The sequence below is a fragment of the Lonchura striata genome, chromosome 3 (assembly GCF_050655825.1).
Source record: "Lonchura striata isolate lonStrDom1 chromosome 3, ASM5065582v1, whole genome shotgun sequence".
Classification (NCBI taxonomy): domain Eukaryota; kingdom Metazoa; phylum Chordata; class Aves; order Passeriformes; family Estrildidae; genus Lonchura; species Lonchura striata.
This window is the reverse complement of record NC_140705.1, coordinates 60,044,531-60,059,733: the sequence shown is the minus strand read 5'-3', so window position 1 is coordinate 60,059,733 and position 15,203 is coordinate 60,044,531. Positions and strand designations below refer to the sequence as shown.

The following is a 15,203-nucleotide window of genomic DNA, read 5'->3' as shown; positions in this document are numbered from 1 at the left end:
AAGCCAAGGGGGTGACCTAGCAGTTCCATGAGCCATTGCCGTTCTTTCCAGTGAATGGATATTAATTTTAATTAAATAAATAGCCTCCTTTAAAGTTTTCTGCCTTGCTGACACTGTAACTTCTTCACAGCAATCCTTCCTACAGACATCTATGATTACCTTACTTAGAAATGAGGTGCACGCCTGCATTTACTTCAGCCAGACTCCAGTTGCGTTACAACTCCTACTGAAGTGAGAGTCAGGGCTAAATTTGTTTTATTAATTCTAAGTGGCTGGCAGGAAATACACTGATATGAATCCTGCAGATTATGCAAAGAAAGCACAAACTGATTTTGTAATAGCAACCAATTTACTGAAAGCATAATTTGCTATATATCTTGGTGCTCAAGAAAATCAGTTTAACTCTTAGCAACAAATATGCTTTTTCAAAGTTTGGGAGGGGTTTTTTTAGTGGGTGGAAAGGAGGGAAGTCATGTTGATGCGGTGAGCACCAGATACATGATCACACAGGCTTGAACAGCTGAATGAACACGAACTACCCCACCACCTTTGTACTAAGTACAAAGTTACTCTACTGCTCACCAGCATCAATTTTAATCTGACACTTAAGATGCCTCAAAACTCTACAAAAACGAATGTGGGAAATTTCAGCTTTTATGCAAAAAATTTTCTATGTGATTATGTTTTAACACATGAGGCAACAAAATAGTTTTTATTTCACTTTTATGGTGAACCATGATTAAGAAAGTTCAGATTTACAAGTTTTAGGGTTCCATTTTTGCATGTAAAGATTCACTTTTTCAAATCAGAATCAGAGCAGAAGGGAAACAGCTAAGAATTTTTCTTTCTGCATTTTTCTACTATACATCTCAAATGATGCTGCTTTCCAGCACTGTGGCAGCAAGCTCTAAAATGACAGTATAATCTGAAAACTTTTCACAGCTTACAGAAGGTAAGAAGTGTTTCTTACTGTGTGAGCTTTCAGGTTGTCATGCTTTGTAAAATGGGTGCAATTTTCTTCTAAAATGAAATGTTAACTTTAGAAGAATGCACTGGAGGGAAGAATGCTATTCCTCAAGAGTAAAGATCTTTTTCTCTTCTCTTCTCTTCTCTATTTTTATAAAAGTAAATGTATAGAAATGACAGATGTGTGTAAGCTAGTCTACACACAAACAAACTTCAGTTTTACATGGGCAGGTTCAGCTGGAAGCAGAAATTTACCTATAAATATTAAATATTAACCCTTATAAAACAAGGGTTTAAAAGAGAAAGATCCTATTTTAAACTAAAATGAGCACATCCCAGGCAATGCTGGAAGAATACAGATCATGACTTTTTCTTCTGTTAAGTATGTTGATAATTTTGGTGATGGAAGAATGCTAGTGCCAGCCTATGGCAGATATCTTTAATGATTTAGTTATATCCTACTCTGCCTGCAGTCCCCAGCACTCTTCCACATGATACACTTGCAGTGTTTAAATGGGTGATTAAAAAAACTCCACCCAAGTATGTGGATGCCAAAGCCAATTCCCATACTAAATCTGTTGAAACCCATACTTTCTTTTCAATACACCTACCTACTATTAAAACTGTATTATATGCAGACCCTTGTATGGTGAGTCTGCAGAACCCTTCAGAGCAACACAAATTTATGTAGGAGTTATTTTCACATGAAAGGCAGTGGGTAGTTGCTTCTTTACATATCTTTAAGGATCTATATTTATACAATTATCTACTGTTCCCTTCCCTGACTTCAGTGAGGAATTTGCCAATATTACACTTGTTACACAGACCTCCTTTACTACAGAACAGAGTGTGCATACATAGGCAGCTAAAACTGCTGAAGTCCAATCCCTGGTAGATGCTTGTGCAGGACACATTATTTTGTCAAGATTTTCTCCTGAAGGACTCTGAAGACTCCTCCCAGCTACCACCATGGAGGTGTGGTACTGTATTCACTGTCATGTTCATGGGTCCCTATGGATAGTTAACAGCATTTCATGGGCTTTTTGTAACCTCCTGTTTTACTCATGTTGCAGTGACCCTGCATAGTTTACACCCACGCTTGAAATGTCTCTTTTCAAGGATCTTAGAACTACCTCACCACTGTCAGGGATGCACATTATATGCAAAACTGGCAGAAGTATCCTTTTCCTGATGTGCCCAAGGAAGCTTCAAAACCTAAGGTTCATCAGTTCTTTCTCCCCATTTTCTCATGCCTCACTTCCACAAAACACAGCTGAAAGAGAGGATCCACTTAGCAGAATCACAGGGATACCTTGAAGTGAATCAGAAACCATTCACCTCCGCTTTTATTCTCTACTGGAATGGACAAGTTGTAGCACATGAAACGGCTTTGGGATTTAATGAACCAATTCAGGCTGTTTTCAAGTGTAACGAAATGCCTGCAATCAATCGTTCCAGTCTATGTCAGGCTGCTGTTGAAGTCGATGAAGTTATCCAACCCACTGGCCTTCATAGGTAAAAAGGGATCAGCTTATTTGCAGCACTTATTTTTCCATCATTCCAAAGCTCTGTATTTATCCATGTCTAACTGAAGCTTTTGGAGAGAAGGACATTCAGAAGAAACTGAAAGCATAAACTTTCCTCATTTATTTTTTCCAATGTTATACTCTGTCAATCATCTATACTTTATTTACATGAAAAAAATCTCCACATATGCTCACAATGACTCCAGGATTTGCTATGCAGTTTATGCAAGAGCTCAGGAATACATTCTTGTTTGGTTGTAGAGGAAGCACTCAATGTGTTAGGCAGCCTGTGCAGTAACTCTCTTGCTTTCCTCCAGAAAACTGCCCAAACAACCAATATTCCAACCATCACTACAAAGAAAAGTAACAGAATTTTGATGTCACCCTTTCACGAATGTTTTTAAGAAAAAGATGAGACCTTGTGGGAACAAGTAACATCAGCTGCCTTCTGAGACTCAAAGTTGCTGTCAAATCAACATCCAAAGATTTAAGTGGTGCATTTCATGCCATGCTGCCCCCTTGCTCAGGGGAGTCTGTAAATGTCTGGGTTTTGGATAGTTAGATCTCTTCCCCTCTGACTGGCCTTCCTCTGTTTGCCCTGAGACATACTCTGTAACACATCACTTTGTAAAAATTGTTATCGAAGAATCATTGCTAATTTAAGTGCACTTTAACACTGGGGAAACCCCCTTTCTGTACAAGAATATGTTACAATATTTTTCTACAGAGAAATTATTATTATTTCTACTTTTGATAAAAAGAAGTAAGAGAGGAACAACATATATATTCCTAATTATTAAAAAAAAAAAAACAAACAAAACAAAACAAAGCAAAAATGACCAGATGGACATTTGCTCCCCGTAGACCTAGACATAGATCTTAGGTCTGCATTCTCTTTTCTATATATGTATACAGATTTTCTATATGTGTGCATATATATATAGATAGAAAGATAGATGATGAAATTTGTTTTAGTACCACACATCTGTCTCAGGTTCTTCTTTGCAACCTGTGTGAGACTGATTAAACATTACTCATCTAAAAAATAGTTTTCTAAAAATGTACATGCATCAGAAATTTTTTCAGCTCACACTCTGGGTTATTTCAAAATAACCAAATGAAGCAAATTAGAAAAAAATATGGTTTAGACTGTGCCTTGACAGCCTAATGAGTGCATTTCCAAATACACAATTCAAAATTAAAAATGTTTCATAAATAGAAATGGCAACTTTTTTGTGGTGCTGAGTCTATAATTTAACTTTTGATGGGTATTAGTTTCAATAGGGGAGAAGATGTCTTGTTTTGTTTTTTTTTTTTCCTTTGTTCTTTTTTCCCCTCTAAATAATGCTAGTAAAGACAAGTGCAGCAACCAGAGTGAAGTCAGTTGTGTGAAGGAGTTTGGGCCCAGGAACAGAAATGGAATTGTTCTTAACAACACAGTCGGCATGCTTAGAAGCTGATGCATTACAGGAAGGATGTTTTCTTCACAACAACTGCTGTTTTACCAGACAGCACACTTGCATGATGCACACAACTTTACTCTTTCTTATTTCAAAGTACTGTTGGGACAAATTTTGCCCTTGGATAAGCATGCTCAGGCCCCACTGAAGCCAGGCAGTGGAACTTACAGTCATGTGTCCGAGAGCAGAATTTGTACCCAGTGTTATAAAGAAAGAAAACTGTTTAGTGGATAAGTAATTAAGAAAAGGAATTTACAAAACAAACAAGCAAGCATTAAAATATAATTAATTACAGAAAAATAAACAAAAACCAAAATAACCAGAGCCACTTACAGGGCTTGATGGAGTCTTTGGCCAGCCTGGGCTGCTAATGCTATCACTTTCATCTCCATGAAATGAGGAGATGCTAGCAGAGCTTGGGGACATTGGGGAAGGGACTGGCAGGTTGCCTGGGGTTGGGGGCTGAGAAATACCCTGAGAGCTGTAGCTATCCTGTGGTAGAGGAATACAAAAAAAAAAAATATGACAAAGGCAGGGCAAACTTTATTAAAAACAAAAAAAAATACATCCAGTTTAACAGACTGACCCATTTTTATATATAGAATATATATAAACAGAGAGACACATACAGAAAACACACACATATATATTTATATATATATATAAAAGGTATTAAAACAACATAGTTAATATAATTTGGAAAGTTTGCTGGATGCTTGGCTAAAGTCACTAAGCGACCATGCTTACTTCAAGCTCACATGAAATGCTAAGCATGGGTTTCCCGTTATGAAAGAAAGAAACAAAAACAAGCCGTTCACCTTATTTAATCAAATAAGGCAGGAAAGCAAAATATTAAAGTATGCTGCTGCTGCGGCCAAAACAGGAAGCTATAACTGCAGGCAGAGAAAAATGGCTGCAAGGACTGAAACCAGGCAAGACCCTTCTTTCCCACCCACCTGGCACAGCCAAATGCCCACGCAACTTTTGGCTTGGGATGCTTTGCCCCCACAAGTTAAAATGCCGTGAGAACTAGTAACTTTCAGATCCACACAATGAAGAAAGGAAAAAAAAAAAGAAACAAAAAAAGAAACAAAGAGATTGCACGTGAATGGAAAGGCATGCAGGAAAGAACAGAAGTGGGTAGGCCAAAACCAGGAGATGAAGGACAACACAGCAGACCTCTGCAGGCGGAACCAACACCACGTGCGGAAGGTGGTAAATTGGTAAATACCTTTGACTTGCTCTCGGGTTGGGGGGCTCCTTCTTCTTTGCCATCTGCTTTGAGAGGAAGGGGAAGTTTGGACTCACCAGGTGTCATCATATCTGCAAGACCCATAGGTGCTAATCGAAAACAGGAGAAACAGTTAAGCATGACTATGGTTGGTTTGTAGGAAAAAACACGCCTCCTGCTGCATGGTTGAGGTGCCACGTGAAGGAGAGGTTTTCCCACGTCTGTCCTGTTACTCTAGCATCCAGAAACCTGGAAACCTCTTCAGTTGAAGTGAGGAAACAAAGGAGAACGAACAGGAAGAGAATACAAGCACCATGCAACAACAACCATCGCTTAACAGAGTAGAATTCATTCTTCATGCTGCTGGTGCTCTTCAACTGTCTCTGCGTTTGACCACAACATTTTAACAAAACAAGTCTATTTTAATTGCTGAACTCTCCCTTTAGCAGTAGACAAATGTAAATGAAAACAATTCACATTCTGCTTTCCATGTTGAATCTAAGAAAAAACTGGAATTTTCCAATTACATCTGCATTAAGGCTGGTGTCCAGCAGATAATTCCTGCCCCTACTGACTTCAATATGAATGGCTCAGCCACTGTGAGCCTTAAGTACAGAATTACAAGCTGTAAACTGTGCTCTGTTGGACAACCAGCACTCAGCATCTTCCTCCTGCCAAAACGAGGTGGGACTATAACGAACACATAAATGTCTTTCTCTGATAATGGCATGCAGTTGCTTCCCAGGGGTGCAAGGAATTTAAGGTTTTTTTTTTTTATTTGAAGATGCAAGTGCCAAGTATAGTATTATTGCTGCAGAGCTGCTGGGTTCCTGGTTCCTGGATTTCTAGAAAGATGCAAGAAGAAACATTCAGAGAAATAGAAAGAAATTACTGGGCAGTGCAGATGCTAGGAGGTGCCATGACACTGAATTGATGCAAATAACCAGAAAACAGCAACAAGACACAAGGTGATTCTTTGCCTGCTGAAAACCATGTGCACTGCATTTGTGAAAGACTGGATTACCTTCCCTTTCTCTCTTTTTAATCCTCCTCATGCCCTTCTTTCAAAAAATATGAAGTAAGAAAAATACAGAATAGTCTAAAAGACAATAAAAAACAAAAATGATATATCCCACATGTAAAAATGTAAGAATTAGTAAACCATCACTGTCTTTACCAAAGTAAAGTGGCTCTTGCAAAATGACAGTGCTGGCTTGCACCAGGCAGCAGGCACACTGCACAGCAAGCCAAAGACAGGAAGGGGAAAAGAAGCTTTAAAAATACTTCACAGATTGCCCACTACAAAATGATTATTGCACATATTCATGTATTACTATGTTTTAGAAAATAATTAGTTTTAATTACAGCAGTGAGAGCATGAGCAGGACTCTAGCGAATACGCTGGCAAGCTTTGCAGTGCTAATTTGCTAATATCTTTAGCATCACTGCAGGTTGAGACTCTGGCTCTGCCAAAAAAACCTACCCAGCCATGTGCCATGTGAGTTTACAACTGTATGCTCAATATTCAGCTTTGAACTGCCGGTGTTTTTCATGGGCACATTTTCTTGTTTTTTCAAAGCACATTTGTAGCCCAATCAAGCCCTTAAAAGTCATCACAACACACAAATCATAATTGAGATTAAAAAAAAAAACAACTTGCAATACTTCAGACTTCAAGAATTGGAACAAAAAGCCTTTTACAAGTGATGCAGCTGCACAGAAAAATCCATTTGGATCAGCTAAAAATGCTGTTATTTTTATGTATGTGTGTGAAATTTCAACAAAACAGCCAGTCAACATGCTACTGGGAAGTCAGCATACACTAATCATTTGATTTGTATGCATTTTGCCCTTAAACTCTGCTTGAGGAGCTGGGGCAGCTTGTGACCATTCTCAAGTGAAGGATGGCAGCCTAACATGTTCTAGTTTTGAATTTCCATTTTAAAAAATTGGTTACTTTTCTTTCAGAGATTTAAAAAAATATATGTACAAAATGGTCAAATATATGCCACAGTGTAGTTTCAAACTGGTATGCAGAACTGTTATACAATATCCACTTTAACAGTTAACACATTTCATGCTGCGAAAGTGCTAAAAAAGAACTCTTGGGTTTTAAGCTTCAAAGCAAGCAAAGCTGACCCTTCCCCTGTAAAGCAATTTTAGAGAGGTCAAACAAAGCAAAGTTAATGATATCGCTTTTTCACCAGAATTCTGCATAGCTAAGTCCTCTCTGCTGGTACCTCACTTTTATCTAGTTGGCACATCATACTTCTATTACAAAGAAAATTTAAAAATTGTGTCCACTTCTGGTAGTCCTGTTTCCATTAGAACTCCCTTATGGGATCTGTTTCAGAGGGGTTTAAGTTAATGCCTCATATAAAGGGCTACTAACTCCAGTCTGCAGATTACAGCACACATTCTGACTCTATTAGTCATGTTTAGAAATACAAGATCATTTTGGCTTTTGACTATCTTTTGTTGGCATATACAAACATAACTATGAGGAATTAGAGACAATGATGAAACAAATAATAAAATTACCCAAATTCTGTTTCACTTTTTGTTCTAAATTATTTAGTTAATCTACATTCTTTCTTTGTACCTCTAAGAGAAGAACTGCAAGCATTTTACTGGCAAACTGCAAGGTTGTCTATTTTCCCTATAGCTTTTACCCAAGATGTTTCCACAGCTACTTTTCTACCTGATGTTGAAATGCTGTTTTGTAACTTCTTGCAAACATACTCTCCAGCGATTTGTAAGAAGACATTCTTTCACTTTTTTTAGCTAAATGGTACAGCAAGAACATTGTTTTGACCCCTTCTGAGCAGTGAAATACTGTTATTGTCACGAAATGGCTAAAATAAGATACAGACTCTTACTACACAGGTACTAATAATTCTGCCTGTGAAGTGCAGACCAAAGGAGAAAACATTGTAGAGAGGAGGATAACAGGGAAATCTTGACTCAAGAAGTGTTGTGGCGTACTGTGAATAGGTTTCAAGTACTAGCCTCTGGCTTATAAGAATTTAAGAGCTAGAATGATTTCAAAAAGCAAGTATAGGTCAAGGTCCTGAATTAACTATTCCACACTGAATTTAATGTACTCAAAGGCAGATATTGACATGAGTAAAACTGCAGCAAAGAATTCTTTTTTGCTAAAGGCTGCTCTACCAGTCCCAGAAGATGATGAAATACTGTAGAAGCAGCAATATACAAACATTGTTTTTCTCTTTATTGCTAGTGTGATAACAAATCATGCTCTACAAAACAGAATACTCCCTCCTCTCTCCCTTGTAATGTAATCTCTCTCCCTCCTAACCCTAGCACCCTCCCTCTGTGGAAAAAAGAGAAGATAAAGCAAAAGCAGTGAAGTAGTGACTGTGGAGCTGACGAGAGGATCCCCACTGCTTTGATGCCTGTTGAAAAAACAGAAGAGGGACAACAGCACTATCCAATGTCCTGCCATGAATGATCCCCCCAGCTCTGGGGACAAGTGCAGCCAGAGGTGGTTGGGGACCTTATCTCAAAAGGATGAGAGGGTCACCAGGGATCTCAGTGCCACATTGCCTTTCTGCTGATAAGTCTTGTCCAGGGAATGACAAGTACAAGCAGTTTGGGATGTGGGCATCTCTATGCCAGGTGCTGGCTTGATTTGCAGTCACACAGTGACCACTGGATCATGGTCATCATTTGTTTGGAATATAGGTGATGGGAAATCTCAGCTGTTACCACCTACTGACAAACTCCAGAAAGTTTATCTAAATGTGTATTAAAAGTTCATACAAAGATATGTATTAGAGGAAAAAAAACCCTGAAATAAATTGAGGTACTGTTTTTCAGAAAGATGCAACCAAGCTGCGAACTAGAAAAATCCAAATAAAGTTTCTAAAAAAATATTTTACCTGCATAAATATAATTGCTTTTCCTGTCAGAGGTTCATCCAAATAAATGCCAAGTCAAATATAGAGCATATGTATGATTTTTGGTATTATTTTAAAGTGTCCCTTTAACTCCTTTAGTGCAAATAATTTTCCTAGAATATCACATTTTATGTAAAGTGTTATGAGATTGAAAGTTAATTTGGAATAACAATATCCAGAAAAAGAAAGGTTTCAGTAAGACAGAGGTACTGAAATAAGGAAAGTATCCTTAAGCAGTAAGGCGATTAATGCCTTATTATTGGTTTGTTCATCTCCAGAGATAGCAGATTGTGAATGCCAGTTTCTATGCAAGAACAACATGGAAACTTGCGAGACATAAATTTCATATTGCTTCTTTTTAAAGATAATTTTCACTAGAATTAACAAAGCTTACAGCATGAGCTATATTGAGGGTTGTAAATTTTCTGTTTATTATATGCATTTTTAAAGCTGGAATTTAAAAAATAATGGGGGAAATTCTAAAAATATGTATGGGTAATGTGAACTCATACAATTAAAGGACAGCAGCAGTTATACAATTTTTCTGAATGGCAGCTTGTTCCATAATTGTGAAGGGATTCTGACACCTTTTTTCTGAAGCTTTTGTTATTGTTATGGATGGAATACTCTATTAGAAGAATCTGTCGTCTTTGATCTTGTAATTTCTGTGTTCCTAAAACCACTCTGCATCAGCAGAAGCTGGTGATCTGCTGTTTGATCCACAGTCACTGTTGAAGTATCAGGATGCATAACTGCAGCATGATTTTCCTTTCAGTTGTGACATTAATTAAAAGAAACTAAAGACAAAAGGATCACCTGGTAATGAGGAGTTATAAACACTACTAAAAATGGGTGACAAAACCAGTGTTAGACATAGCTGTGCTGATGCTCCAACACCATATGAAAACAATTCCATCAGTTATCAGCAATCTTCTCCTATTTTAGCGTACAACCTAAAAGTGCATTTTATTGAAATGAAAGACCCGCCTTCCTCCCTCACAACAGGCAACAAAACTGCCCCCTTCAAAACCCAGACAATGAAGAACCTAACTTTTCCTTATTGTTCACCTTAAGTTTTCACTGGCCTCTAACTGAAGTCACAGCTGTGGATGCTCAGTGCATGTGAGCAAAATTAACCGATGCCTTCGCTCCAGCAGCAGCCACTCTGCTGCACTTGTTTTTGGCCCTCCACATTGACTGAACCCTGGTTTATCTGACAGATGTGTGATTTTATGGGGCAGGGAGGAAGGGGAAGCTAAGAAGCCACATAGCTGAATTGGTCTTCCTGCCACAGAAAATCCTGTTTTCCAGCTCCTAAAAAGGTATCACCTATAGGTTCTCCACCTCATCAAATGCAGGGCCAGAGCTAACCTTAAAATGCACCCCCAGCTCAAGAAATCATCATTAAAAGTACTATATTTGCATTTGTCTTAAGCTTCCATTTTTTTGACCGAAGCAGAAGGATGAGTCTGGATAGGGGGCAACTAAGCATTCCCACAGCATTAGCACTCAACAATGTATTCACACCTAATTTTCTCTTTCTGGTGTAGTGTGTGTCCATGCCCTCCCCAGCAGTGTCTCTTGGAGGTCTGTAAAGCAATTCTAGATGCATGTGTGCTCCCACACAGACTGAAAGAGGTGCACTGAACTCCTCTAGTTCATCTCATACTTACTTTCCATTGGGTAATCTCTGAATTAATAAAACTGGAACAAAAGAAAACCTCACAAATGCATGGGCAGAAAAAAACCTGATAAATGTTTAAATTATTAAAAATCCAATATTTCAGAATGCATAACACAATAAAAAGAGTATGACTACCCCATACAAAAGACTGCTAGGATAAATGGTCTTGCATTGAACAGATTTCCACTGTATGAAATAACAAATGGCTGAATTATCTGAACAAAAAAACCTCTGTGAATCTTCCTTTAAACTGGTTATTCCTTAGGAATACATAAATCTTCTTAGGCAGGGCACTCTGCCATCTGTTTGCTGTTGGTTATTTTTGCAGCTCTGGGGGCCGACGGAAAAGGGTGGAAAAATTACTTCTGCTAATAGCAAAACAGAATTTATAGCACAGTTTCAATGCTCAGAAGTAATTTTATTTCAGCAAGCCAGACAAAACATATAACTACACAAACAAAACATAATATTACCTGGGACAGCTCTGGTGGGGAAAAAGCAAGCTATTATCTAATGCTCTTTTCAATAGCTTGTCCCTCTTTATCCAGATGGTGCAGTGTGCTGTCTGGGCTAGCCAAAAGCTTCCAGGCTAGAACTGGAAAAAGCCTTTTTTTTTGATTTGTTTGGTTTTTTTTTGTTAATTTCTCTCTCTCTGTTTAAAAAGAAAACCTTACTGATTAGCAGATTCCTTTCCTCTGCTAACCAAAATGGTGACAATGTTCTTGAAATATATGACACTGTTCAGTGTCTCAGCAGCTCCTATGCAGAGGAAAGAAACTCTGGACATACTAGACACCAGCATCTCACTGTGGCTACTTTCTTCCAAAGACACCGGAACATGTGAGACAGAGAGAAAAGACAGTGAAAGATGCAAAGGATGAAAGAATTATACAGGCTCAGAGGGGTAAAGCAAAAGATGTGAAAAACCTGGTTCTTGGTAAGACACAATTTACGTAGTAAGGCATTTCTTAATAAAAAATAAAAGTAGAAACAAAACCAACCAAGAAACAACTTCATATTACCTTAGCACAACCTATTCAGCTTCCAGAAAAAACTTCAAAACTCCCAACATTTCTAAAAGGGATAATGTAATCAATAAGGCATGCACAGAAACTCCATGACTGGAATAAGTACTTGGGAGGATTCACTTCAGAGTTATTGAAACTCCATCCAAACACAGCCTAATCAAAGAATTGATCTTTGCTGAAGTATTATCTTGAAGGAGGATAATTGTTAGGAATTCAAGCTGAATATGTACCATGAAGCATATTTGTGCAAAACTGTATTCGCCTGTCTTTAGAGTCACACACAAAGCTACAAGCAAATTTGAACTCATAAGTCATGATATGAAGGATAAATCCAGGAGCTACATTGAATGTGGTTTTTTTTTTGCAAGAGGAAGTTACGGTGAATTTTTATATACTGATACTTAAATAAATAAATGAGGAAACCTTATATAAATTCTGGAAACAGTAAATATAGCCTATATTTTCCAAACAGAAGAATTATGTTAAATGCCCAGCTTAAAGCATCTTCAAATCAGACCAAGTGCACGTATCTTTTTTTAAATGACTACCACATTAAATATCTGAAATTGCAACCTTAGTGATAAGACACTGAAAAACAAAAGCAATCTCTTAAAACAAGAAACTGTTCTCCTTCCCTTTCTTACAGACACATACACACAAATACACATATACTTGCTGGTCAACATGTACATCAAGCTGAGTCCCAGAGATGCTGGAACTGTGTAAAACCCTGAACTCATCTATGTGCTGAGCAGAAGGACTTAATGAAAAATGTATCAGTTACTGCACAAAAAAACAGCGAGCACCTTAGCCTAATTTCAAATCACCCTGAACTACCCAACAAACCAAATGAAGAAGGATGCTCCTCTGCCACCAGCCCAGGGCTGATAGTGTTAAGCAGGTTTATGGAGGAAGGTCACTGCTGGAAGGTTACTCACCATTACCTGCTGAGCTGTTCACCATGTTGGGTGCCATGCTGTAAGGAGGAGCCTGCGGGTTCATCAGGCCAGAGCTGTTGTTCATCGGCTGAGTGTAGGGAGAGCTGGATCCCATAATGCCACTCTGATTCATGGCAGGAAAATTGCCTTGCCTAGGAGGGGAGAGCACACATACAATATCTCACTACAGACCTCATTGCTGAAGATGCTCTGGTTTGTCACAGAGCACATCACCTACTATTTGTAAGGAAAAAGCAGGTAATTAGTTCATTTTACCTACGTGGGGAGCTTTGAGTTAGTTTTGAGCTGATTATCATATATGTGAAATAGAATTGGACTGAAGTCTAATTTCAAGAGACATATACAGAGTGTTTCTATGTCACTATCAATCAGAAGAAAAATGAAGCTCATATTATATATCCTATGAGTAGACAGTAACAAAATCAGGAGTAAAAATTAGAACCTAGCACTGGCATAAAAACACCCCCCAGTGCATCACCATTCTCACCATTTTGACCATGCAATAGCAATCCTTACCTGCCAGAGCTTAATAAACAGTGAAATGACCAAAAGAAAAATGGGTACCATAGATTCAGTTTCTGATTTCGGCATTTGTTGAATTATTGTGTTGAACCGTGTTCATCTGTATGGGTCATCTATGCCAAATCTTTCAAAAAACTCCATACATATTCCACTTCATTGAGACAAGAAATCGCAGCAGAACTATTTTGCTTTAGAAAATGAATAGCATATTTGTATAATGCTTGTATAACTGAGACTTAAATTTGTCTCAAAAACTGCCCTAAATGAAGCCCTTGCATAATTCGCCACATGTCCAGACCAAGTATTTTGAAAGACTAAAATTTTTAAGTTCTAAGAAGTATCTAAGTATGCTTGGTACCTGATTTGTCAAACTCTGTAGACAAACTGAGGCACAAGGAAGAAAGTAATCTAATTCAAGTACACATGATAACCAATGTAATGCAGAATTCAACTTCAAAAATAACCTTTTATTCTTTTAATACAAAAAACAATGACCTACCTTCTCTTAGCACAGTTGAAGACTGCATGTATTATCATACGTATATGGGTAACACACATATAAAATAATACATATGAATAAAAACACATAGAAAAAAATACTTACTTGTATATTCATAGGAAAATACAAACTCAGATCTTTTTTCAGTGTGTCCCCTGTACATTTCTGTTGCTTTTTCAAATAAAACAAGAAAGCAAACACCCTTATACACAGCTTTAGTACCTGTTAACTTTTATTTCCTTACAAAAAAATGAAGCACTTAATTTCACCCTACAGGAAGGGAAAGCTGAATGTCTGGGTAGCAAGATGAGAGTTTTGGTAGAAATTGTACTTTTAATTATTTTACAGTATTCAAATAAAAAACAGACAACTCCTAAATCAAGAACCCTGAGTAACTTCAATGGCTTCTTGTCTTCTCCAAACTCATGGCAGATTCTTAACACAATTGGTAGAAGCAGATTTCTTTTTTAGGAGGTACAGGAGGAGGACCATTAAAGCAGTATTTGGCCTAATTTTTCTTGACACACTGTGAATTTCTTCAAAGGAAAAGAGAACGTGTTATCTAAATAAAGCATATTTTTCCAAATCAGTTTTGTCCTTTGCTCTCTGAAGACAAACTTTTCTTCACTCTTGCAAAGACGCAAAGGCTTTCTTTTGATATGAAGGAGATAACTGCCATACAATGTCATTTCCCAGATGAAGCATGCAATGAGAAGTGGAGGGAAAAGATTTAAAATGCACAGTGGTGCAATGCTCCAAGGGAAAATTACAAAGGGAAAAGAGAAGAGCAGAACCATTTGGCAACAACTTTAAATTATTTGAGTCACACAACCAAGCTTTTCTTATGTAAATACTTTGTCTTAAACCCCTCCTGCCCTCCTTTTTTAGCTGAAAATTGCTATATTTCAGCAAATGCAGTTAACTGAAAAATGCCTTCTATGCTGGATAAGCAAGATCTTTTCTGTTACTGGGTAAAGTTACTAGTGAAGATGACAAAAATGTGCAAGTGTATTTTCATACTTTAAAAAAGAAGTAATGGATTTTCAGAGGTTCTTTTATGGAGTAAAGCTAGGATCCTGGAAAAGACAAGTCTCTACAGGTAGCTATCTCTTTAATGTCCTTCTTTTACATTAAAAATGCACAGGAGACACACACCTTGTTGGTAAGCTGAAACTGCTCCTTACCTACTATTATTTCAATAGTATTACTTCCTAGCATGTGTATTTTCTAAGCTGTGGGGCTGTTCATTGTCTCAAATTGAGGTATAACCTATTTCATGTTACCCACAATGGACATCAATCTCAATTGCAGCTCATGCAAGCATACTGCTGTACAACAGCTTTAAATCAAGAAGTAGGAAACTATTTCCAGTTTAGACAGAGAGTGGAAATTAAATAAAAAGAATATA

The 15,203-nt window shown here is 37.6% G+C and overlaps 1 protein-coding gene across 9 annotated transcripts in view; it reads right to left on the bottom strand.

Annotated features, from left to right (window-relative positions):
- ARID1B (AT-rich interaction domain 1B) overlaps positions 1-15,203 on the bottom strand; it is a 325,659-nt gene that overhangs the window by 29,448 nt on the left and 281,008 nt on the right. For 4 of the 9 annotated variants that reach the window (XM_085575255.1, XM_085575259.1, XM_085575254.1 and 1 more), the window contains 3 exons: positions 12,754-12,905; positions 5,184-5,293; positions 4,286-4,444 (listed from right to left, as the gene is read on the bottom strand). In XM_085575255.1, the coding sequence (XP_085431381.1) occupies positions 4,286-4,444; positions 5,184-5,293; positions 12,754-12,905 (421 nt within the window). The remainder of the gene's footprint in view (positions 1-4,285; positions 4,445-5,183; positions 5,294-12,753; positions 12,906-15,203) is intronic. The other 5 variants (XM_021532087.4, XM_021532089.4, XM_085575257.1 and 2 more) reach the window with 3 other exon arrangements.